The sequence below is a fragment of the Phyllostomus discolor genome, chromosome 7 (genome assembly GCF_004126475.2).
Source record: "Phyllostomus discolor isolate MPI-MPIP mPhyDis1 chromosome 7, mPhyDis1.pri.v3, whole genome shotgun sequence".
Lineage (NCBI taxonomy): Eukaryota > Metazoa > Chordata > Mammalia > Chiroptera > Phyllostomidae > Phyllostomus > Phyllostomus discolor.
In genome coordinates, this window is record NC_040909.2 from 70,363,508 (window position 1) to 70,387,710 (window position 24,203).

The window sequence follows — 24,203 nt, forward strand, 5'->3', positions numbered from 1 at the left end:
TTCTGCATATTATGCTTTTTTATTTCAAGAAAAGTAAAAACATAAAAAATGCAACAAAAAAAAGATTTGTATAGTGTATGGTGAAAATGCTGTGACTGATCAAATGTGTCAAAAGTGTTTTGCAAAGACTTATGCTAGAGATTTCTCACGGGACAATGTTCCACAGTCGGCTAGACCAGATGAAGTTGGTAGCAATCAAATTGAGACATTAACTGAGAACAATCAATGTTATAACACGCGGGGGATAGCCTGCATACTCAAAATATCCTAATCAATAAAGTTATTGGTGAAAATGAAAAACTGTGTCTTTTATTTTATGGGGAAAAAAACACACGGACTTTTTGGCCAACCCAATATTTCTAGGTCCAACGTAGTAAAAATTCAAGGACAGTAAAATTGGGTAGAAAAGTGTATTATTTTTAAATGTTGGCACTAAAATATCTAGAATATAGTAAGGAATTCGTACACCAAACACCTTACAAAAGAAATGTAACACTATCAATTCAGTAGTTATTTAAAAAGTATCTACCAGAGAGTATCCTTATATAGGAATTATTTATTATACTTACAACTATGACCTTTTCCACCAAATAATACAAAAATCCTTCACATTAGTAAAGAAAACAACTCTCAAATTGTACATATTTACAACATTATCTTTTCCATATATAAATGAGCTATGGATCATCCTTCCCAATAAAACTTTTAGATGAGCTTTGTATTTTTGATGAGGTATATAGTTGAAAATATTGTTTAGATGTTTTGTATTCTGATACTAAAATCATGGTTTATTTTTATAATAGCATTTAATATAAATTCATACCAATTAAACATTTTTTCAAAAAGTCTATGATGAAAACTTCTTAGACAAATGATTAAAGATGTGCACATGTCCATATCATATGTTCATACCATATATATATGTGAAGAATCAATGATTCTTTTAGGACACAGATGATGATTACCATGTTATCAGAGCAAATTGCAACTCCTATTGATTTTTTAATGTACAGAAGAAAATAAATGTTTTCTTCCTTAGGCTTTTACTATCTTCTCAAAGCTGCATCTTACCTAAGTTTCAACAGACATCTATAGGCAAAGGACATAGTTTAAACTACAAATACATTTTCTGTATAATCTGGAAAACTAGCAATAAACTAACCAGAAGTTTCCAGTTCATTACAAAATAGTACTACATTATTTATACAGTTACACATGAAATCTAAGCTAAAAATAGTGAGAAAAAATCCAAATTCCACCTTTTTACATCAACCACACACTAAATGAAACCTAAGCAAGAGAAAAAGAAAAAAACAAAAATGGCAAGAGATCTACCAAAATGACATTCCCTGTGTGGTTCTAATTTTACTCATAAAAGTATGGTTTATACATTCTCTCCCTAGTTTATGTTTAATTAAGAGGAGTTCATTAAAATTTTAAATGTTATTAAAATTAAAAGCAGCAATCATTTTTCATTCTTTGAAGAACATTTCTAAAACAAAGTTTTCCAGACAGAGATGGCTCACACTTCTAAATTACATTAAATTATTTCTCCCAACGAAGTTATCAGTATTAAAAAAACAGTCCTCAAGTGTGTATAACTACAAATTCACTTAATTTAGACATTGATTTATATCTTAAAAATCTAATGAAAGCTTTTTAGACATTCTTATGCAAAGATGGAAAAATATTTGACATACTCTTACTAAAATGTACACTGAAAATCTTTTGTGAGAAAACAGAGAACACACATATATCTAGGTTTACAACATGAATACTTGCCCAAAATAACACCAGGATTCTAATCACTTACCTCGGCAGTGGTTTTCTTTATAGGTGCACACTGGAGTATCTTCATCTTGAGATGGACAGATGACTTCGTTCACAGCAGGGACCTTGCCAACTTGCCCATATAATTCTTTTGATAAGCTGCTAGGAGATCAGGGTGACCTAGCCTTGCCCTGTAGCTTCCCTCTTAGACGGATAGTCTAGGTCTAGGAGCTGACTGAGAGTAGAAAAAACAACATTCCCCTTCAATACACTGTTGACTGGGGGCTGACAATTTGCACACCTAGTTTATCATGTGCCACAGGATGCTGTCATTGAAGTTTTAGACAATTATTCCAATGGCATATAGGATATAAAGGATATAGGAAAAATCCTACCTTGTTCTCATACCTCATCCAAAACAACCTGCCAAATGAATCACAGAAACTTCTTTGTTGTAAAAACACTATGTCAAAGTATACATTTTGAGTTTTAAGAGCTATGACTATTTCATTAAAATATGATAAAACTTCAGAACTTTCCATTGAGAAGAAAAACCAGGGAAATATTAATCTTTTGATCTCCAAATGCAGTTAAACCATTCAAAATCTCTTACATCAATAATTAAGCCATTAAATTTTTAGACTTAAAAAAATCAAGACTTTACCTTTTTGAGTGTTTCCCTTCCAACTGCATCAAACTCACCTCAGAATAATTTAAACATTTTGTAAAGCAAAGTATTAAAAGTAAATACCATAATTTTTCATTAAATGAAGATTTAAGTTCAAAAATAATCTTTAAACTTTTTATAGGAAATATGACAGGTACCTCATACAAACATGAGCCTTCATGTATTTCAACAAAAACTTTTTCTCCTAATAATGTGTTTGAAGCCATTCAACTTTTCTCCATGCCATTTCTAACTGATGTTTAAATATGTAACTGACAGCCCTGAGGACTTGTTAACAATTTCTGTCACACCATATGAAGGTTTATCATGATTAAAAACTGTTTACAATCTATAATAATTGTTATAAAGGTACCATCTGAATATTATTGACATATAAAAATCTTCAAATATCTGAAATATTTTGAAATAATGTTGAATACATATTTACAGATAGCAAAACAACTTCGAGTATGCTATAAATCTCTTAAAGGCAAAGCAAGACTACTCTAGTGATACAGCTGACAAAATACAAAATTTAATTTTTCCAATGCAAATCAAATCACATGAAAATAAAAACCTATCATTAAAAACAAAATCAGGATACCACACATTGCCATAAGTCAACTAAGTCTACCATAATACAAGAGTATATACTACCTCTAAATTTAATTTAAAACTTACATCTCAACCAAGTTTGAAGAATGCATTTTCTCTTCCATTCATCTCTGCCCCCAATAGTAATTCACACCATAAGTCTCATTAATGAACAGGGGAGGTGTGCTTTGGAATAAATATACTACGGTGCCTTTAACCACGTAACAGCATTCCTTAATTCTAATCTGAAGGACATAGATGATGAAAATTAAAGTGCTGCTTCACCATTTTATCTGGGGCTAAGTTGCCAGGTTATAACTCATTAGTAGCAGCTTACTGCTAGGAAAAATATGGGAATAAATCAGTGCTTACACAGTCACAGCTAAATCAGAACTAAATAAAAAGTGGACCAGCTGAGGTTACCATTTGTCTAACTCTATTCCACTTTGGCAAATGTGTGCACTAATACTGCTTCTAGGATTGTGTATAAAGCAGTTAGAATGGTACCTGGTACTTAATGAATAGATAGTACATAATTAGGCACTATTATTTTTCTCATTTCATTATTGTTTCAGTACTCAAATCATAACTCATTTATATGACAAACTATATCAAAACAAATCTGTTCAAATAGAAAGAAAATCTTCAATAAATCAAACTATGCTGTACTCATTTGGATACTGATATTAAAATACTTCCAAATCAGCTACAGTATCCTTGGGGAAGAGAGGTAATAGGATGTATCACCTTATAAAAAAATGGCACTCTCCAAAGCATGAGATCTAGGAAGTCAAGTACACACACGTTTACTTATTATATAAATACACAGAGGTAACTATAAATAAATTTAATGCTGATTCATAACTCATCTGCAAAATATTTACACAGTAAAGGTTTATAATTTAGGCTTCTCTAACTGCCTTACTCTTTCAAGTCCACAGCTGGAGAGATCCTTTTGCTTACTATACATGTACATAAGTCATAAAATTTGACCTTTCCCAAACTTCTCCTTCCCTCATGAAAGTCAGACACCTAAGGGTCATTAAAGCCCAGGCCCAAAGACTTGTCTAGACCAGAAAGGGTTAAAATAAAGGTGTTCTGGAACGCCTGTGAGAAGGGTACAGTGGGGTCAGTGAACTATGAGTAAGAGGCCAAATCCTGCCTTCCACTTTTTTATATAAATAAAGTGCCTGCACTAGATATCCTGGACCACCATAAAGATGAACAAGTGGGTCCTAGATCAAATTAAGCCTGAAACACTGATGGAGGAAAAAAATGACAAAACTGAAGCTGTCCCACTTTGGGCACATCATGAGAAGGCAAGGTTCTTTTGGAAAGACAATAAAATAATGCTGGGACAAATAGATGGCAGGAGGAAAAGAGCAAGACCATATATGAGATGGACTAACTTTGTAGAAGAAGCCATAGGCTGTTTACAGGAACTGAGCAGGCTCTTTACAACACGACATTGTGGACGTCAGTGATTCAGAGGGTTGCCAGGAGTGGGGACTGATTCAACAGCCCATTATACACCAAGAATGTCCCTTGCCCATTTCTTTCCACAGTGTCTATGCCTGCTTATGATCTGTAACAGAACTGAGCAACTACAACAGAGACCATTTAGTCCAGGAAACCTAAATTTTGACAAGGTAGTCCATCCTCTACTGGAAAAGTTTGCCAATGTTTAAAAAGATGCCTGAAATCAAATGTCAGTTTTATAAGAAAATTTCAGTGACTCTGGGTAAACCTTAGATGGAGCAAAGGAATAAACCATACAAGAGATCCCTGCCATCCCTCCCATCTCCAAATACAGTAAATTCAGACTGGCTTGTTCAAATCATTTCATCTGCTGATAGAGGACTAAGGTATAGGAAAAAAGTTTGGAAATGCATGATTATAAGGTTACTTGTTTCTAAAAGAAGGAATATTACTTCCAAGACTCAGGAACCAAGCTTGCTTTATAGAACACACATAAAAACACACACCTGTGTCTTTTAAAAGGTCATCTGACATTATATATTCTAATGTTGAGTAGTTTGCTGATTTCTTCTCACCTATTATATTTGGAAGTTTACTATGAACTCCAAAAGATGTATGTAAGAGAACTTTAAAGATGCAGCTTAGGACTTCCGGCAAGATGGAGGAATAGGTGGACGCACCGTACCTCCTCGTACAACCAAGAATAGAACAACAATAATTTATAGGCATAATTTCACCCAGAACTGTCAGAGGATTTATCTGAATGGAAGTCGGACAGCCAAGAAGTTGAAGTAGACCCCTACATCCAGACTGGTAGGGGACGACGAGCCGGGCGGGCGCGGGGCTGGCGCGGGTTGGCGGCGAGCGGAGGTCGGGGGAAATTTGGCGCAAAATCGGCGCGACAGCCATCCGGGGCACAAGAACGCAGCGGTGATCCCTGAGTATGCAAGCTGCAGCTGGCAGACCCAGAGGGGCAGCGATTGTGGACCAGGGCAGACCTCGCAGCCCAGGATCCCAAGCAAGGAAGTGTCTGAGCCCAGGAGAACGGAATTGCTGCCATCCTTCCCGCCCGTCCCCGCTCCCGCCCCTGCCCCCACATATAACGTCACAATCTAGTGACTGGGGTGCCCAGCCCCGGTGAACACCTAAGGCTCCGCCCCCCACCATAACAAGAGCGACCAGATCGGAAAAGAAAAAAAAAAAAATAATAATAGGAGAGACAGGGAAAGACATAAGACATGTTTCCAGAAGAACAGATAAGTCCCCCAGGACTCATCCTTTTGAGCGACCAAGAAATAGCCAATCTATCAGATGCACAGTTCAAAACACTGGTGATCAGAAAGCTCACGGAACTGGTTGACTTTGGGCGCAATTTATATGAAAGGACGGAGGTTACCATAAAAGAGATGCAGGAAGATATGCGGAGGAGAGCCAATAGTGAAAGGAAGGGATCTGAGTCTCAAAACAATAGTGGACCAGAAGGAAGACAGAATCAACCAAGCAGGAAAGCATGATGAAATAAGAATTCAAAAAATCGAGGAAAAGCTTAAGAGCATCGAGGACACCTTTAAACGTTCCAACATCCGAATTATAGGGGTACCAGAAGGGGAGGAGCAAGAAGTGGAAAAGTTATTTGAACAAATAATAAAGGAGAACTTCCCCAATCTGGCAAAGGGAACAGTCTCCCAAGAAATCCAAGAAGCTCAGAGAGCCCCAAAGAAGTTGGACCCAAGAAGAAACACACCAAGGCACATCATAATTACATTAGCCAAGGTAAAAACTAAGGAGAGAATCCTAGAAGCAGCAAGAGATAAGGGGACAGTCACCTACAAAGGAGTTCCCATCAGACTGTCAGCTGATTTCTCCAAAGAGACCTTACAGGCAAGAAGGGGCTGGAAAGAAATATTCCAAGTCATGAAAGACATGGACCTACATCCCAGATTGCTCTATCCAGCAAAGCTCTCATTTAGAATGGAAGGGAAGATAAAGTGCTTTTCAGATAAGGTCAAATTAAAGGAGTTCATTCATCATCACCAAGCCCTTATTTTATGAAATGCTAAAGGGACTTATCTAAGAAAAGAAGATAAAGAAAAGACATGTATAGTAAAAGGACAGCAAACTCACAATTATTAACAACCACACCTAAAGCAAAACCAAAAGAAACTAAGTAAACAACTAGAACAGGAATAGAACCACAGAAATGGAGGGCACATGGAGGGCTAGCAGTAGGGGGGAGGAAGGAGGAGAGAGGGGGGAAAAGGTACAGAGAATAAGTAGCATAGAATGTAGGTTGAAAATAGATAGGGGGAGGGCAAGAATAGTACGGGAAATGTAGAAGGTAAAGAACTCACAAGTATGACACATGGACATGAACTAAAGGGGAGGAACGTGGGTGGGAGAGGGGGTACAGGGTGGAGGGGAGTGAAGGGGGAAATGGGACAACTGTAATAGAATAATCAATAAAATATATTTAAAAAAAGATGCAGCTTAGATCATAAGTGACATGACAATACTTTCGAAAAGGGAACTGATAAAAAAGATTCAAACCAACAGGATAAACAAGATTGGAAGACTAGTCTTATGTTTGAGCTACCTATTCTCTCTGTGTTACACATAATCAAGGGTAATCTGGTACTAAGGAATACATAAATAGCAATTAACTTTCCTGAGCTACTTTAATTTTTTTAAATAAAATATGTACTTTGATGACCAGGTCACAATTAAATATAATAAAACTGCTTAAAAATGAGATTTCTAAAATCACTTTGCATGGCAAGCTTTTTTAATTAAAAAAATTAAAGCAAGAATTATTATCCACAAACATCATGAAAAACTGCAAGGAAATCATCAAATACAAATTAGATAGGAAAACTACTATATCTTTATATCACTAAACTACTATATCTTTCTGTCACTAAAATCAAGTGACATAAAAAGAGGAAAAGCTAATGAATGACTCAGTAACTCTTGTTTATTTAACCTCTAACTACTTTATGCAAAATAAAACATTTTCCCAGTACCTACTATTCTTTGTAGGAAAGATACTTTTATAATCAGAAATACGTAACTAATATTTCAGAAAACTACTTGAAAACCAAAACAGATAACATTTCCAGAATTTTTTCAGACCAGTTTATTTACATAAGAATCTGTTTTAAAAAATCATGGGAACACTTCAGAAACAACTATTATTATAAAATCTGACTGGTTATTTTAATTAAAATAACTAGCCCTTAAAAATTATAAAGAAACATTAAGATCAGTCACATTACCATACTTTAATTCCTCATTTTATGAATAACAAATCTGGATAATGTAGTAATATGAAATACCAAGGAAATTTCATTGTTTTACAATTACATAAAAATATTAGAAAATTTTAAAAAATTGAGACACAAATACAGAGTCTTCAAACTTATCTATGTTATGGATTACTTAATATTCAAATTACACCAACATAGAAAAATGCTTTAAATAATGACATATTTTACTCTTTCCTAGGACCACGCCTACTTGTCAGCAATCAAATCAAGCCCCCACAGATCCAATATAAAGGCACTTCAATGATTCAAGATACTTCCTTGAGTATGTTTTGCTTAATAACCCAAAACTGAATTATGCTTGCCATCATGTACTGATACATAAAATGTATTACTATCTTACATACATATAATAAAACACCTTGTAATAATAGACTTTAAACATTTAGTTTTACTAAAACATTCCTTATTTTCTAAGTTCAAATGTATTGAAAAGGTCCTCACGTATACAGTTTCAACATCAAAAACTTAGAATAGATGTTCAATTAAATATAACAAAATTCTATAGTTCTAATAAATAATATAAAATTATCCCCACAGATTAAGCACTTAACATGCTACTAATCTAATCATAAAACAGAAATGTGAAAGGATGCTGAAATTGAACCCCAATTTTTTATAAAATTACTTGGGCTAAAAGCAATTTTGTTTTAAACAATGTTATTCTTGGAAATAGAATATGAACCAACACAGTAAGCACTTGAGAAATAATTCAAAATGTGAATTAAATGTTAATTATTTATGAAGACAAGCATAAGCTAAAGAGTGCTATTCGGCAAACTGATGCAGAAAATCCAAGTGGCTTGCTCAAATCCATTAAATTACAGAACAAAATAAAACCTGAGCATTTCCTAACTCTCTCAAGCTTGCCTGATTGAAGTCTTTAATAATCAAGTTACGATCACAGCTAAGGAGACCCAAAACCTCCCTTTCCTCTACAACAGTGAGGTTTTGACTTCAGCATATCAGTTTTCTGTTCTTCAATCAAATGCATCTTGCCAGATTATAAATGCCAAGGGGAATGAAAAGAAAAAGGACAAAGAGAAGGGGAGGAGGGGCACAGAAAGGGAAGAGAAAGAAAAATACACTCTAGCAGACAACCAAAGGGCCTTCTTGTCTTCCTTCTTGGAGCTTTCCCCAACCTAAACTCTAAAGAAGAAAGCTCCTCCAAGTTTCTCACCTCCATAGTCATGGGCAGGGGCTGGAGAAGAGTGAGGAAGGCTCACTCCCAACAAGCCAAGTTGGAACTCTGAATGGTTTTGCATTAAAACTTAGTTGTATAAAATGACTAAGTCATTGGGATTCAACAAGCTTGTGATTCTTACCCTTTTAAAAGCATTCTCTGAAAATATTACTAGTTGAGAGATATACATGCTCTCCAAATTTTACATTTTAAAGTTCATAGATTTTAGCATAAGAAGCCCTTGCTCCATGGTATTATCACAGCTGAATTTTAGAAATATTACACACCAAAAAGACTTCCCTGCCAGCTGAGAACCAAAGACTGCAGTGTTTCTTCAAAGGGAAAGTATGAGTTCAAAACAATGGTTTTATAAACAAATTTTTCAAACACAACCCTATCGCAAGATATATCAATGTATTTCTTGCATAATTCCCTCCAGATATATTACAAAGTAATTGAATGCTTTAAAGAAAAGTCCCTTGTATGCTAACAGGTATCATTCTTATGTTACAAAAGAGGGTAGAACTAATAAATGAATATCCCAAAGGTATATAAATCCTAGTTCCAGAAAAGTATTCTAATACAAGCATCTTTATATCTTCAGAAAAGATACTTGTGTTTAATGAATAAGCCATTACCCTATTAATAAAGTGACAGAAGCATAAAATTAAAAAATAAGTTATTTCATTGATTTATAATTTACTACAGGCTTACATGGAATAAATATTATACCATAGAATAATTATGTTAATTTTTCTCTTATACCACAATGATTTTTGCTACATTCAATTGAGCAATTCAGGGTCAATAAACTAATATTACTGAGGAAGAGACATGCCACATACCTATTTATCAAATGCTTTAAAACCAAAACTGTTGATATAAATACTTACTTATCAAAGCTATCACTATTTTTGATGAAGCTCTCCAGTTTTTCCTTGGCATATTCGACCACATCTGAATGAAGTTCAATCCCATGATTTATTCCAAAAGGACCTGCAATCGTAGCAGCATTTTTATAAAAAAAAATAGTAAGTCATTACAGAGCTTATTTAATTTTTGCTAATTCATCACAGGAACATTTAAAGAGGGCTTGAAATATGTGAATATCTGCTAGCTACAGATTTAAAAAGCTAAATGGAAATCTCAGAATTACCACTGCTTTAAAAAAAAAGTTCATCTGCCAAGACAATGCTGCCAAAGAAATAGTCATACACTACACGAAGTTTTAGTTCTTCACTATTATATCACTGGTTAAAAATGTGGTTTAGAATCCAGAAGCTATATAAAGTTTAAGTTCTTTATTAGATTTTATCATTGGTTAAAAATGGTAATTCTGAAATGTTGAAACCATGGGGCTGACGTAAGTATTATGTATCTCACACCACCTCACCACTACCTAGTAAATGCTAACTTCAAGGACCAAGACCACATTCTATGCCTTTGAGAGCTCCATTGTCTAGCAGAATGTGGCTATCAGTCACTTTTGGCAGGGCTGATTTTATACTCTCGTGTTCCACCATACTTCACACTCTGACTTAGTGTATCTTTTTACACAAAGCCAAGGATAAGTAACATATCAGGAATGAGTAAAACTGGAGGGAGAGCCTTCTTAGCTCCAGATGATTCTGGGATGGCTCCTTTCCCCCACTCCAGTACCAACTTACTGACAGTATCATAACAATTTCATCTAGCTATTATAGTTCCTTTCAAATTTCTGAAATTGAGTCAACCGGGTTTTCTTCTCTATGATTTTGTTTTACTTTGAGAGATCAGTCCCCTAAGAAAAAAGTGTGCATCCTTGTGTTATTTATTTTTTGTATCTTTTATGGGCTTATTTACTGTCTTATATCTATTTCTGAACTGCTTAACCAGATATACCCCCTAATGAATATCATTAAAAATACAATATATATTGGAATTTTAAAGTAACAACAAAAAAATCAGTTCAGATGTTCAAAGGTCATATTAATGGTTTGTGACCTAGAAACTAAACTACAAAAATTAAACCAAAAGATTCAGGTGCTATCTTCAAGCCAAAATAAGATAAAGATAATGCTTTAGCTTACTATATTTCTACCATATTATATTTGATTATTTAAGAAAAATTCATTCTATTTTTAAAATATATTCAGGTAAAAATATTAAATAAAAAGTACTTGATCCAATAAACCACAACAGATAGAATTTCCTTTGCAATGTTTTTATAGTTTTAAAAATAAATTATTCTAGCCTTGGCTGATATAGCTAAGTGGACTGAGCACTGGCCTGAGAACCAAAAATAAATTATTCTGATAGGTGCAAACTTAAACATTTTACTTTTCTTTGTTTCCTTACTACCAAACTGTTTGTTGGTCTTATCTGAAAACTGGAATAGCCATCCAATATCATTTGACGCTTCTTGCAATTCCTTATTATTACCATAGATAAACTGACTAAAAATAAAATTTCCTTTTATGAAAAGATAAAGTGGCAACAAATTAAATTTAAAGCACAGTAATGTCACTTTGATTTAGTATTGAATCTAATTTTAAAAACTTGAATTTCCATTAAAAAGTATGTTAGGAAAAACTGAATAAAGTTTTCTTCATTTAAATACTCATATTAAACTACAATTACTTAACATTAGGTACACAGTAAGGAAAATACTGTTCTATGAAATTAACCTATTTTTCCTTTCATCCTTTTTAAGGTGACTCATTGAAAGTAAAACATAACAGAGACTGAGATAAATAACAAAGGTCAACAGTGTTGAAATTTCAAGTTTCCTGTTAGACCAAATGCATAATCACTATACTAAAGGTATCAAGTAAAGAATCCAAAAAGCACGGTTCCTATCCAATTTTTCAAACTGCCTTATTAACAGAGTTCTAGGTCAAAAGGGACTACACAGGCTATTCATAACTTAAAGACACCAATGGTCTCTTTTTTTCTTTTCTTGCTTTCTGCTTGTTGCCTAAAAGCAAAATGGGCCCTGGCTGGTGTGGCTCAGTAGATTGAGTGCTAGCCTGCAAACCAATGGGGTTGATGGCTCGATTTCCAGTCAGGACACATGCCTAGGTTGTGGGCCAGGTCCCCAGTAGGGGGCACATGAGAGGCAACCACACATTGATGGTTCTCTCCCTCTCTTTCTCCTTCCCTTCCCCTCTCTCTAAAAGTAAAATCTTTAAAAACAATTTTAAGAACAAAATGGCAACTTTTGGAAATAAGGTTTAAAATTTGTTAAAATATCTTAAGAATGTTTTCATAAAACTTTTCCACATCACTGTAATGCAGGATAAAGCCAAGTTCATTAACATACAAAATATCTGACAATACCGTAAACACAAACATAAAATATATTATGCATTAATCTGTAATGCAAACACCATTTATGATTTTAATGGATATAATAGTTTAATTTTAAAACAACATGGATATATATCTATAATTACCACTAATAAACCTACAATTAATATACTGAAAATTAAGATGTATTAATAAAAGGCAGAACTACAAATGCCACCAATATATCATTTATTGAGAAATGCAATATACAACTAAACACATCAAATGTATGATAAAAATGTAGTGTAGTTAATTACAACTCATATTTGACATCTGTATTCAACAGAACAGAAATCAGACATAGAAATGTAAAAAAAGTATATACGGCTGCTTCAGAGGGAGGGGACTAGGAGGTCTAGGGTGGGAAGGGGACATTTTCATCATTACACCCTTTGTCTAAAGTGTGTCTTAACTGTGCATGTATAACTTTTCAACCAAAAAAATTAGCCAAAGTGAAAAAAGTAAAATATTTTAAAATAAACAATATAAAATGATTCTAATAGAAAGTACAAACTATCAAGAGAAAAAAATGAAATGGCATCCAAAAGTGTTAACACTTTCTAACATCATCTAACAGATGAAGCACAAACTTGACTTTCTATTCAATAGATCCCAATGTTATTTTGTATTTGCCAATGTAAAGCATTTTTTTTCTATGAAAGAGTATGCTTATTTTTTGTAATGCATATTTAAAAAAAAAAATGAAACTTGTAACAGTTGACCACTACCTTTAAGGCTAATATTGAAGAAAAAACAGAAACACAACAAAAGTCTAAGTTTATTAAGACAAATACATTTACTAGAAAGACTTAGATATCTTATGTTAGAAATGATTTTTAAGACTGGCAATAGCCCATTCCTTAAGAGCAACAACAAATATAATAGAATTCCAATATAATAAAATTTAGTGATTGTTTTTCTTTTGTAGTAGTTGGATCTAATCTAACTCATTTATATCACCTACCAGTTAGTCAATAGTCAAAGCTTATACATAAAGGTCAGTAATTATTAGGTATAGGTGTGAAGTATTTATGGTATATTTACATTTCTTATTTACATCTATGTTGACCCAAAGTAACACAAAATATGCCAACTTCCCCCTACTCTGAAGTAACCTGAAAGGCTGTTGAAGAGTGTGGTGTTCAGAGTAAAAAAGTCTTCATGAGGCAGGCCAAGTAATCTGAGAGTTTCATAGGACATTTGAAAGCAGTTCTTAGTATCTTCAGAATTCTGTGTCAAGCTAATTTACAGAACACATAGCCACAATTTAAAAAGTATTCCATAATACATAATTAGAAGAGCACTACAGATGAACTAATTCAAGATCCACCAGTTCAACTGAGGACTCAAATCTAAACAGAGAGGCAGATGTCTTAGTGTCCAGCCTTGGTTCCTCCTCTTAACGGGTGCATAATCTGAGATCAGCACTTACTTTAGTCTTCCCTACTACATAAAATGGGTCCCTAGGAAAATCATGTAAATTATGTCAAAGAGTTTCACATATTATAAAGTACAAGATGGGTATAGATCATTGAAACTTACAACGTGTCCTCTCCTTGCATAGAGAACTGGTAAACTATAGAACCAAAACCGTAACCTGTAAAAGTGGTTCTCGACCCTGATTTTATATTAGAACAACCTAGGAATTATTAAATTAAATTTAAAAGAAGATTAAATTTAATTTGATTTAAACTGTAAGTGCTTGGGTCCCACCCCGAACAGGAAGGAGAAATCTCTCAGAGTGTGGCCCAGGCTCTGGTGGTAACTGGATCACAACTGTTATACCCTTCTAATTATAAAACTCAATCTAAAAGACTTATAAAGTATCTCTGGACTACCCAAATCTCTGTTCTCATTGGTAAAGTGTAAATCAAAAGTTAGTCACTATAAATTAAATCATTTTGGATAAAAACTAAATTTTTTACCACAAGAGGGAGTAGGTCAATCAATTATTTGGTTTCTATGAATGCAACACAAAGCTTTTTAGTAAAAACTAAAATACATATGTAAAAGTAACAATGATTTTATTACTAATTTTAGTTGTATAGTTAATTATGTTTGGGAAGATTTATAAATAACAGGAATTCAGAGACAAGTTAATAGATAAAAATTGGACAAGAACAGGTTTGACTCTTTTTTTCCCATGAATACCCTGGAGTAAAATGTAGAAACAAAACAGTACAAAGGCAGACAAAGGAAAGGTGAGAACTAGGAACTGACAGATTAAGTATAATCATTAATGAGATAAAGATAAATTGATCTAATGTAGTGCCACTTATTAAGATATAATTAATATATTATGGTTTCTCTATCCTATTATATCAAACTAAAAATACATTATTACAGAAAGGCAAACACTGCCAAATCATTACTGAATCTTGCCATGTCAGCTTAACCATTCTGAAGCTGGTTGGAAAGACTTAAGACTAGAAACTTGTTCTCTTCTCTGCAGGTTTAGGAAAGGCCTCATGAAGCAAGTCTTGAAATTTACCTGCAAGTTCAGGTCCCATTCCCTAGAGCTCCTCTCAACTTATGGATACATAAGTGCTATTTTTAATATAGCTGAATCTTAGAAATATGTTTACACAAAATCTAAAAGTGTTAAACAGCTACAAAGAATGGATCCAAACCCCTATGTAAACTAAATGTCGAAAATGCTGAAATATCAGGAACAGACATCACAATCAATTAATCTACTTATTTCCACCCAACAGGCTGAAAATAAATACTCAACCACTATGTCAGAGCAACTTATGACTATCTCACACACATACACTAGACTTTATTAAAGGGATTAAGTCTCATCTCACACAACTACATTGGAACTTTAATAAAGATTAAGTCTCTACCAAGTAAATTCAATAAAATGAGAAGAAAAATGTGCTCAACTATAATATAATAGAGAATAGTTTTTAAAAGCTGATTTAAACATTTTAAAGCAATCATTTCCCCTGGAAGCCATTTTTATCAGCTTTTTCATTTTATTGCATATTTATTTGTGAGGTACCTGAAGAGCCTCTGGGGCCAGCAGAGTGATCAATTCCTATAATACTCAATAACTATTTACTGAACTAAATGACGAACCACCAATATAATTGATGCAACACTTCTGCTGCTAGTTCAGAAAAGACATACACAATTTCAAGGGTATGGGATATATCTTTATGCAATTACTTCAGCAACAATTACTTTTTCAAAGAATAATAAAGTATATAAGTGTAGCAATGTTCCCAAGTTTAAAAGACTCACAAGACTGAGACAAATCATACATGAAAGCATAACAATGTACATTCATGTCTTGATTTAAAAATACAGTATAGTAGCAAAGTCATTAAGTATATGTCAAATCTATTTTATCTAATATTATCATGAAATAAGGTATTCCACAGAAGTAAATCTTACAGATTAGGATATTACATTAAAAATAAATTTACTAATTTTAGCTGTTTAACAGAAATCTTCTAAAATGTAATACGTATTTTCCTTTATGTACCTAAGATAATTCTTCTGACTTCAAGGATCATCATGTACCACTGATCCTTGAAAAACACGGGGTTGAACTGTATGGGTCCAGTTACACATGGATTTTTAAAAATAAACACACACTCAGCCTTCTCTATCCCTGGGTTTCACATGTGTGGATTCGATCAACCCCAAATTGGAAGCAGTATTTTCAATCCGAAGTTGGAAATCCTGAGATGAGGAAGGCCAACTGTTTGTATTGTTCTATACCATTTTATAAGGGTCTTTGAGCATCCACAGACTTTGGTCTCTGTGGGGTCCTGGAACCAACTGCCTGCAGATACCCAGGACTACAGTTAAGTTTTGGGGAAGTCAAAAGTTATATGTAGGTTTTCGACTGCATAGGGGTTAGTGTTCCTGTTACTGTGTTGTTCAAAGAGTCAATTGCATTATGCAAAAACGAAGGCATTCTTAGGGCTCTATGAAGTTACTCTTGAAATGGAAAGGCAACTTGATAAAATGGAAGAGGGAAAAAGAAGAAAAATCTTTCTAAGTATGCCTCTTGATTCTTTTTCATTTCTTTAACCCTATGAATATATTACATATTCCACAAAATATAATTAAAGAAAAAGAAGAAGAAAACTGATGTTTAAGCTTCTCCCTTAAGTAATTTTTAGATAAAAAAATACCATTCACTAAAAATGGGAAACACAGGAGGAAGTAGAAAATCTGAACTGCTTTGTCTTCTGTCGGATAAGGTAAGGACAGGTAACTTGAACTGCAAACAGGATGAACTTTCAGAATCTTGTGTACACTGAAGAACTATGCAGTTAAGCTTCACACATTTAAATACCCAGTTTGTTAGTGCAGCTTGGAAGAGTCAAGAGTGTCCAGAGCTCGGCAGTCAGACCTTGGTGCTAGAAACCTGTGAATCCTCTGCATGAAGACAAAAGAAAGATCCACCCTTCACTACAGGCTAAAACCAAAGAAGCTTCTATAAAAGAGCAGAGAAACTGTTTACAAACACAGCACAGAGAGATTCGAAATCCTGGAAAAGAATCTTTGAAAGTCAAAGGTGTGGGATCGTAGATGGGCTAACCTAACCCTTTAGGAGCCACATAAAGAGAATGTAAAGGCAGATTTCAGAAGGGACCAAGAACCCCAGGAGGCCTGCAGACTCAAGTCAACCTCTGGCTTTTATCTGAGGCATTCAGTTCAATATTCAAGCCAGCACAGGTAAGACTGTATGAGAAGAAAAAGAAAATTCTGTAGGCACCAGCTCTTACACTGGGAGATAGAGAATCACAAATTATTTTACACATAGACAATTTCAGAAGGAGTCAATAATTTTATAAAATATACAACTGATACTCATTATCTGTGATATTTCATATTCTATAAAGTCCAGCAAATAACCAGCAAATGCTAAATCATTGCTACTAGGGGAATATGTACATGTATACATACTAGGGGAATATGCATGTGTATAACTGAAACAGACCGTAATCTTAAGTCCTAAAACCTCATCTTGGTAGTCTATATTCTTTACTTTAAAGAAGAGAAAATGGCCCTGGCTGGTGTAGCTCAGTGGATTGAGCGCAGGCTGCAAACCAAAGTGTCGCAAGTTCGATTCCCAGTCAGGGTACATGCCTGGGTTGCAGGCCATGACCTCCAGCAACTGCACATTGATGTTTCTCTCCCTCTCCCTCCCCGCCCCCCCCCCCCGTCCCCTCTCTAAAAATAAATAAATAAAATCTTAAAAAAAAAAGAAGAGAAAATGAATGTCAGGAGTGTTAAGTGACTGCCATAAGGTCGTCCCAATAACAGGTCCAGAATGGACCCCAGAGCCAGAGTTGCTTACACTGCACTGCTCACTCCCTTTCTACCCTGTGACTATCTCTGTAAGAGATAGGCCGAGAAGAGGGCCAAGCTTCACCCTGTACCACTCCTGCTAGGAAAAAATGTGCTCACAGAGACTCAAACTATTCACTCTTTTGTGAATGTGCGTCAAAAGCCCCACCAGTATCAACTTGAGTATTACAAATCAGTTTTAGAGAGTGGGCAAATTCACAAATACTGATCAACTGTATTTGGTACGTGGATAATCCAAGTTGGGGAGAGTTAACCTAAAAACTCAAGATGCACAGAGAACTATTCAAGAATTTTTACATCATTGAGGGGGAATGCCTTAGAACTTCTAAGAATAGTACGTGGAAATATCACCAGAAAAAATTACTATGAAAACTTTGAAAAATTTCTAAAACATATACTGTTTCCTAATATGCTTACATTTACTATGTTTTTGCTCTGCAATAATTGGCAATAATATCCACAAACACAAAATCATCTTGGTACTGACTTTCAGTAGTAACAGCAATGAAGGAGCTGGTTGAGGTCAGTGATTTCCACTCCACAACCAACAGTGAAGAGAGGAAAAAACCCTTAAGATACAGAATAGTGGTGGCAATTCAATATAGGGTACACAAGCAGAAAACAGATGCACAAAGACCTAACTAGGACTGAAGAGTAATAGTTTAAACGGTAAGGAACTTACTGATTTCCAAAAATGTTGAGTAGCTCAAATGAAGTTTTTTTTTTTAAGATTTTATTTACTTTTTTAGAGAGAGGAGAAGGGAAGGAGAAAGAGAGAGAGAATCATCAATGTGCAGTTGCCTGTCATGCGTCCCCCATTGGGAACCTCGCCTACAAACCAGGCATGTGCCCTGACTGGAAATTGAACCAGCGATTCTTTGGTTCGCAGCCTGGGCTCAATCCACTGAGCTACATCAGCCAGGCTGAAAACGTTCTTTTTAAAACAGATGAGCTCAGAGCCCCAAATAAAGTGCATACCAAGAACAGCATTTGTAATTCCAAAATTTAAAAAATGAAATAAAGTAAAAACAAAATAAAAATAAAATCACTTTTCCCTCCACCCCCAAAAAGGAGGATAAAGGGAAAAACTTAGATTTCATTTAATGTAGAAAATATAATCTACCTTAAGGAAAGCCCTGTAAACTTGCAGAATGTGTTTTGTCTTACCAATAAAAATGGATATCCCTGATTCTCCAGCCTAAAGTGAGCCAGGAGAGCTTTCCAAAAGAGCATGGGTATTTGAAAATTATGTTTCTGGTAGGAGATTATATTCAAAATATTTAAGAACACTTACAACTCAATAATATTAACAATTTTTAAAAATGAGGGAAATTTTACCCTTTGTGACAGCACAGATGGACCTAGAGAGCATTTGCTAAGTGAAGACAAAGACAGACAAGTACCACAAGATTTCACTCATATATAGAAGAATCTAACGAGCAAAACAGACTATCAAGCACAACAGAAACAGACTCACAGAGAACAGACTGACAGTTGTCAGAGGAGAGGAGGGTTGTGGGGCTGGGTAAAAAAAAGGTAAAGCGATTGAGAACAAAAACTTGCTGAATTGATTGGGGCTAAGAAGAAAGAGAAAACATGAGTACTTGAGGTCAAGGGCAATATAGGGGTAGCTGAAGGAAGACCACGTAAAGTCCTGTGGTTAAAAAAAGAAAAGAGTATAGAGACCAAACATAATGGCAACATTAACTCAACTGATTAGCTGTTTTGGATTTATATGATTTGGCAATAAGTTTCCTGTTCAGGACATAAGCTTATCAATTGTTTCCCCTTTTGGAACTAATGTTGTAGTGCTGAGGTGGTGAAATCTAGTGTTGGAACGATTCCGGCAGTCTATCCATAGTCACTTCTATTAGCAACTAGGCAAGAGATTAATAAAGTCATTAAGTTGGATGAACTTTGATATCACAGTGAATCCCTAAGCAAAAAAGATCAGAATGGAGAACCACACCTACCTGAGTCAGAAAGATTATTAGAATAACTTGCCTTCATGGCTCTGATATTTAACTCAACTCTGGGAAGTAGAGAACTTGGGAGGCTTCTTTTCTTGTATTCTATTTTTCAATAGGATTCCCTAGGTATGACAAGATAGTACTGAAAGGATCAATCAAATACAAGATTCTTTGTGAAATTCCTTAGTTCTGGACTAAGACTCTCAATGAGAAGTGGAAATAAAAAGAATTTACCTTCAATTTGCAACTAAACAAGCTGTCAAAATGAGGGGATCCATTCTCCAGATCTGGGGCAAAAATAAATCCATTTATGAATAATTCCATTCATGCCATTAAATGAAATTTAAGCACAAGAAAGTTCCATAACTTAAGATAAACCTTTCCCTCACTGAACAACAAAAGCTCTCTGAAGATGGTAACTCAGTCTCTACAGGTGTATTTCTGGGGTGCCAATGGAAATTCCTCAAGGGATCTTTTCCTCATCTGCACTATCAAAGCACAAATGTCCTGCTCTCCCTGCCCATCCAGGATTCCTCCAGATTACAAGAGTATGCACACCCTCAGATACAGATGACTGCCGATGGTGAGCACTTGTTACCCCCATCTTGTGACTCAGAGAGAAACATGGCTGAAAGACATGGTGTTAATAAGGAGAGAACTTCTGTTAATAAGGTTAACTATGAAGCAAGAGAGCCCAATATGATTCACTATACTCAGATATAATTATAAGCAGCTCAAAGGGATCCTTCTTTGGATCTAGTTCTAAGTGATTTTTATGGATATATCTTCCCATCCTTGACTTAAATGATCTCAAAAAAATACAAACCCCACAGAAAGTGGGATGGGGTTAAAAAAGATGAAGCTTCCTCAGAAGCTGGGTTGATCTAAGATTTATTTGCTGTAATCATAGTTTTACAGACTTTTTTTCATCCTTTCTTTAAAATGCTTTTATTTCCTCTTTCTTGCAAAATAAAATTATTTCCCATTCAAAGGAGAGAAACCATTTCTTGGTCTTGTCTGTGCAGGATCACACTCAGTAAATCACAGAATATCTATGAACCATATTCATACATGTAACCAAAGACCTGGAGTCTTGTAACAGGAGAAAAATATCTAGTGCATTGCAAATCATTCACACAAGGGTCTGTTTCCCCATTAAGGTCTCTAGTACAGATTAAAACACATTCAAGATAGAATGAAGTTCAAGGCTGCCCTACGAATGCCCCGGCCACCAGTTTCTAATCTCTTGGAGACTGGGACTAAGAAATGGAGTTTAAAAAGGCCACCTTACTCCTAGCAAGGTTGCTAACGATTAAACCCTCTCCCTAGCCAGGCCTTCTTCTATACTGACCTCCCTCAGAAGGAGCCAACTGACAGGGTTGGAGGAGTGAAAGGATAAAAAGTACTTCAAGGCTGGCAGGACACAGTATGAGGCCTGGACTCCAGCTTAAAGTTGCCACATATAATTAAGAAATGCACTGATTCAAGAAAAGTAACTTCTGAAAAGAAGCTCTACCTACTCTCCCCATTAACTTCCTCTGATTTGGAGACTGTCTCAAACCCAGGAGATTCCTTTTTCAAAAAAGCACTTGTAGTAGGAGTGAAAGATACCTGATGTTCCCAACCTGCTGAGGAACTCCTGTCTCAGGACAGCAGGAGAACCAAATTAAATGTAAGCTGCTAAATTTCTTTCTTGGTAAAAATTATTAATTTGCTATCATTTTTGAGCAATTAAGAAATCAAGGACCTAGGAAGTATGTAGCCAAGGGAAATTTCAGGACAAAAATATGCCTTAAATGTTATGTGTGACCACACAATTTCCTGTTGAAACTGGGATACTTTGGGAAAAGAGATTATTAATACTGATTCTAGGACCACAGGGATAAATTAGGACTGTCCCAGCATACTGGGGCATACTTACCCTTGAGAATAGTCAAAGATTCTCTATTTAAAATCTTCCAATGATTCGCCATCACTTTAGAGTAAATTTTATTTTATTCATTTTTTAAAGAATTTTATTTATTTATTTTTAGAGAGAGGGTAAGGAAGAGAGAAAGAAAGGGAGTGAAACATCAATGTATTGTTGTCCCTTACATGCCCCCTACTGGAGACCTGGCCTGCAACCCCGGCCCGTGACTGGGAATCGAACTTGGCTCAATCCAGAGCCACACTCGCCAGTCAATTTTAAACCAGTTTTCTCCCTATAACTTGGGCATATACCTCAACTATAAAATATATCATATTGGATGAGAAGTACTGGTTTTTTCTCTCCACCCCAACCAGTGTGTGAATTAGGCCTTCATGCTCTACCTTAATTCTTGCCATACAGCAGTACTCAGCAAATACTAAATGCCTTAGTAAAATTCATGGTGGTTCACTCTCATCCAACATCATAATGTCTTAGAGATTTTCTTCTAGTCATGCTTCTTCCACCCACATTCCATATCATCCAACTGGCACTTCCCAGCTATGTGACTTTAGGCAAGTGATTTAATCTCTCTGTGATTCGGTTTAACTTAGCTATATACATGGAAACTATCATAGTTAACATTTCACAAGATTATTAGGGATACTAAATGAGTTAACTGTGCATAAGGTGCTTTAGACAATATCTAGCCCTCATAGTAAGCACCCAGTAGATTTCTTGAAGGAAAAGATATTTGTTCCTTTTCATCACTGCTATATACTCACACCGGAAATAACTCCTGGCAGAACAGATGCTTACTTAGTAAGTATGCTGAAAGCTTACTGACATATACTACTTCTGTGTTTTTTTCCCCAATCCTTGGCTTTGCCCCCCCAGTGCCACATCCTCTGTATCCCTCACACTACTGTATCTTTAACAAAACCTGGCACAATTCCCTTTAAAATGGGACACTGATAAGTATCAAACTCTATGCCAGCAGTCAGAACAATTTACCTGAAATAGATTACATTATACTCTTCAGTCTCCAGCCTACCAGTTGTTCAATTTTAAGTACAGAGAATGACTGGGGTTGGAAAATGATTCTAAGAGCTTTTTAAGACTAGGACTAAATGCAGAAGCTAACTATCAGAGTCAGGACTAAGAATAAGAAAAGATTACTATTACTTTGTGTTTCCATTTAAAGACAATTAACTACTTTGAGTATATACATTCAAATATACACTATATACAAAGTTACAAACCCTGTTAAGTCATAAACAGTAATGCAAATTCAGCTTACTTTTTAAAAAGAATTTTACAAAAATAAAATTACCTAAAATTAAGCCCACCATTGTACTTAGATATCCGGTTCCACTTCCCAAGTTAAGAAAAGATAATCCTGGTTGAAGTTTCAATGCTTCCATAACTTCAGAATAAATGCAAGGTGCTGACAAGTGTATGTTCCCATGCTTCCAGGCTAAATCTTTGTAAGCATTGTCTCGGTAGCCTTCCAAATAGTAATCTCCGCGATCAATAGCTCTGAAGGCTTGCTCCACTCTTTCAGTGCGGATATACTGAGCTTCTTTTAAGTTATCAATTAAGTCATCATTATCTTCCCCAGCACTCACAGCTCCTCCCATGATAGTATTCAAATCAAATCATAAATTTTAAAATGTAATAAAATTAGCAGAAATGGCTTCCAATAACGTTCAGTATGGTTTGTTTTCCTTTTAATATTGCACTTGATTTCCAAAAATAAGTTAATCCTGAAAGGGAAAAATAAAAATAAACAGATTTAAATTAATACTCAAAAGGAAAGCAATTCTAGTTTATTAGACATGTAATTGTCATTACAACTACCATTTCTCAAGGACACATTCTGTTTTAAGTATAGTTTTAAGCTCCCTAAAAACATTATTTTACTTATTCTTGTAACAACCACAAAAGGTACCTTAAGTATGACCTCATCTGTACAGACAGGAAATTGGGAACACTGCAAAGTTAAGTCACCTCATACTATGAGGCCCAATATGGTAGGCACTAGTCACATGTGGCTACCTAGACCTAAATTAATTGAAGTTAAATACAATTTAAAATTCAGTCAGTCATACCAGCCACATTTCAAGTGTATAATAGCTACATGCGACCAGCAGCTGCCATACTAGACAATGCTACTCTATAAAGAGACACTGCTGGGACACAATCCCAGGTCTTTCAGAATCCAGAAACCATGCACTTAATCACCAAGCCATGTTGCCTTCTTTACAGTATTGTAAGTCTACTCTAATATGCATGCATTGCTTGACTGATATAAAATTCCAAAACTTAAAAATCTGCTAACAATTCCCAAACGTACCACATAAATTCAAAATGTTGAGAAAAAAAAATAACATATTACCAAAATACTAATTATAAAATGTAAAAACAAAAACAGACGCATATTTTTAAAGTGTGTGTGTGTACGTAAAGATTATTTTGTTTGGTAACCTTGTTGTGATAAATAGCACAAGAAATTTTATTAACAACTTTAATAGTTTAAGAACTAGTACATTTTACACACACACAATGAAATTCTTTAACAAGTCAAACTCAGCATCTTTTAATGAACATAAGTGCACCTGATAAACTAAACAGACTGTCAATACATAATACT

The 24,203-nt window shown here is 34.9% G+C and overlaps 1 protein-coding gene across 3 annotated transcripts in view; it reads right to left on the bottom strand.

Annotated features, from left to right (window-relative positions):
• The window catches only part of PCMTD1 (protein-L-isoaspartate (D-aspartate) O-methyltransferase domain containing 1), an 89,807-nt gene that overhangs the window by 25,607 nt on the left and 39,997 nt on the right, over positions 1–24,203 (bottom strand). For 2 of the 3 annotated variants that reach the window (XM_028517956.2, XM_036031013.1), the window contains exons 2-3: positions 22,884–23,316; positions 9,907–10,009 (exon numbers count right to left, since the gene is read on the bottom strand). In XM_028517956.2, coding sequence (XP_028373757.1) covers positions 9,907–10,009; positions 22,884–23,190 — 410 coding nt within the window. In that variant the 5' untranslated portion in view covers positions 23,191–23,316. Of the gene's footprint in view, positions 1–1,813; positions 2,006–9,906; positions 10,010–22,883; positions 23,317–24,203 lie in introns of those variants that run through there. The other variant, XM_028517958.2, reaches the window with a different exon arrangement.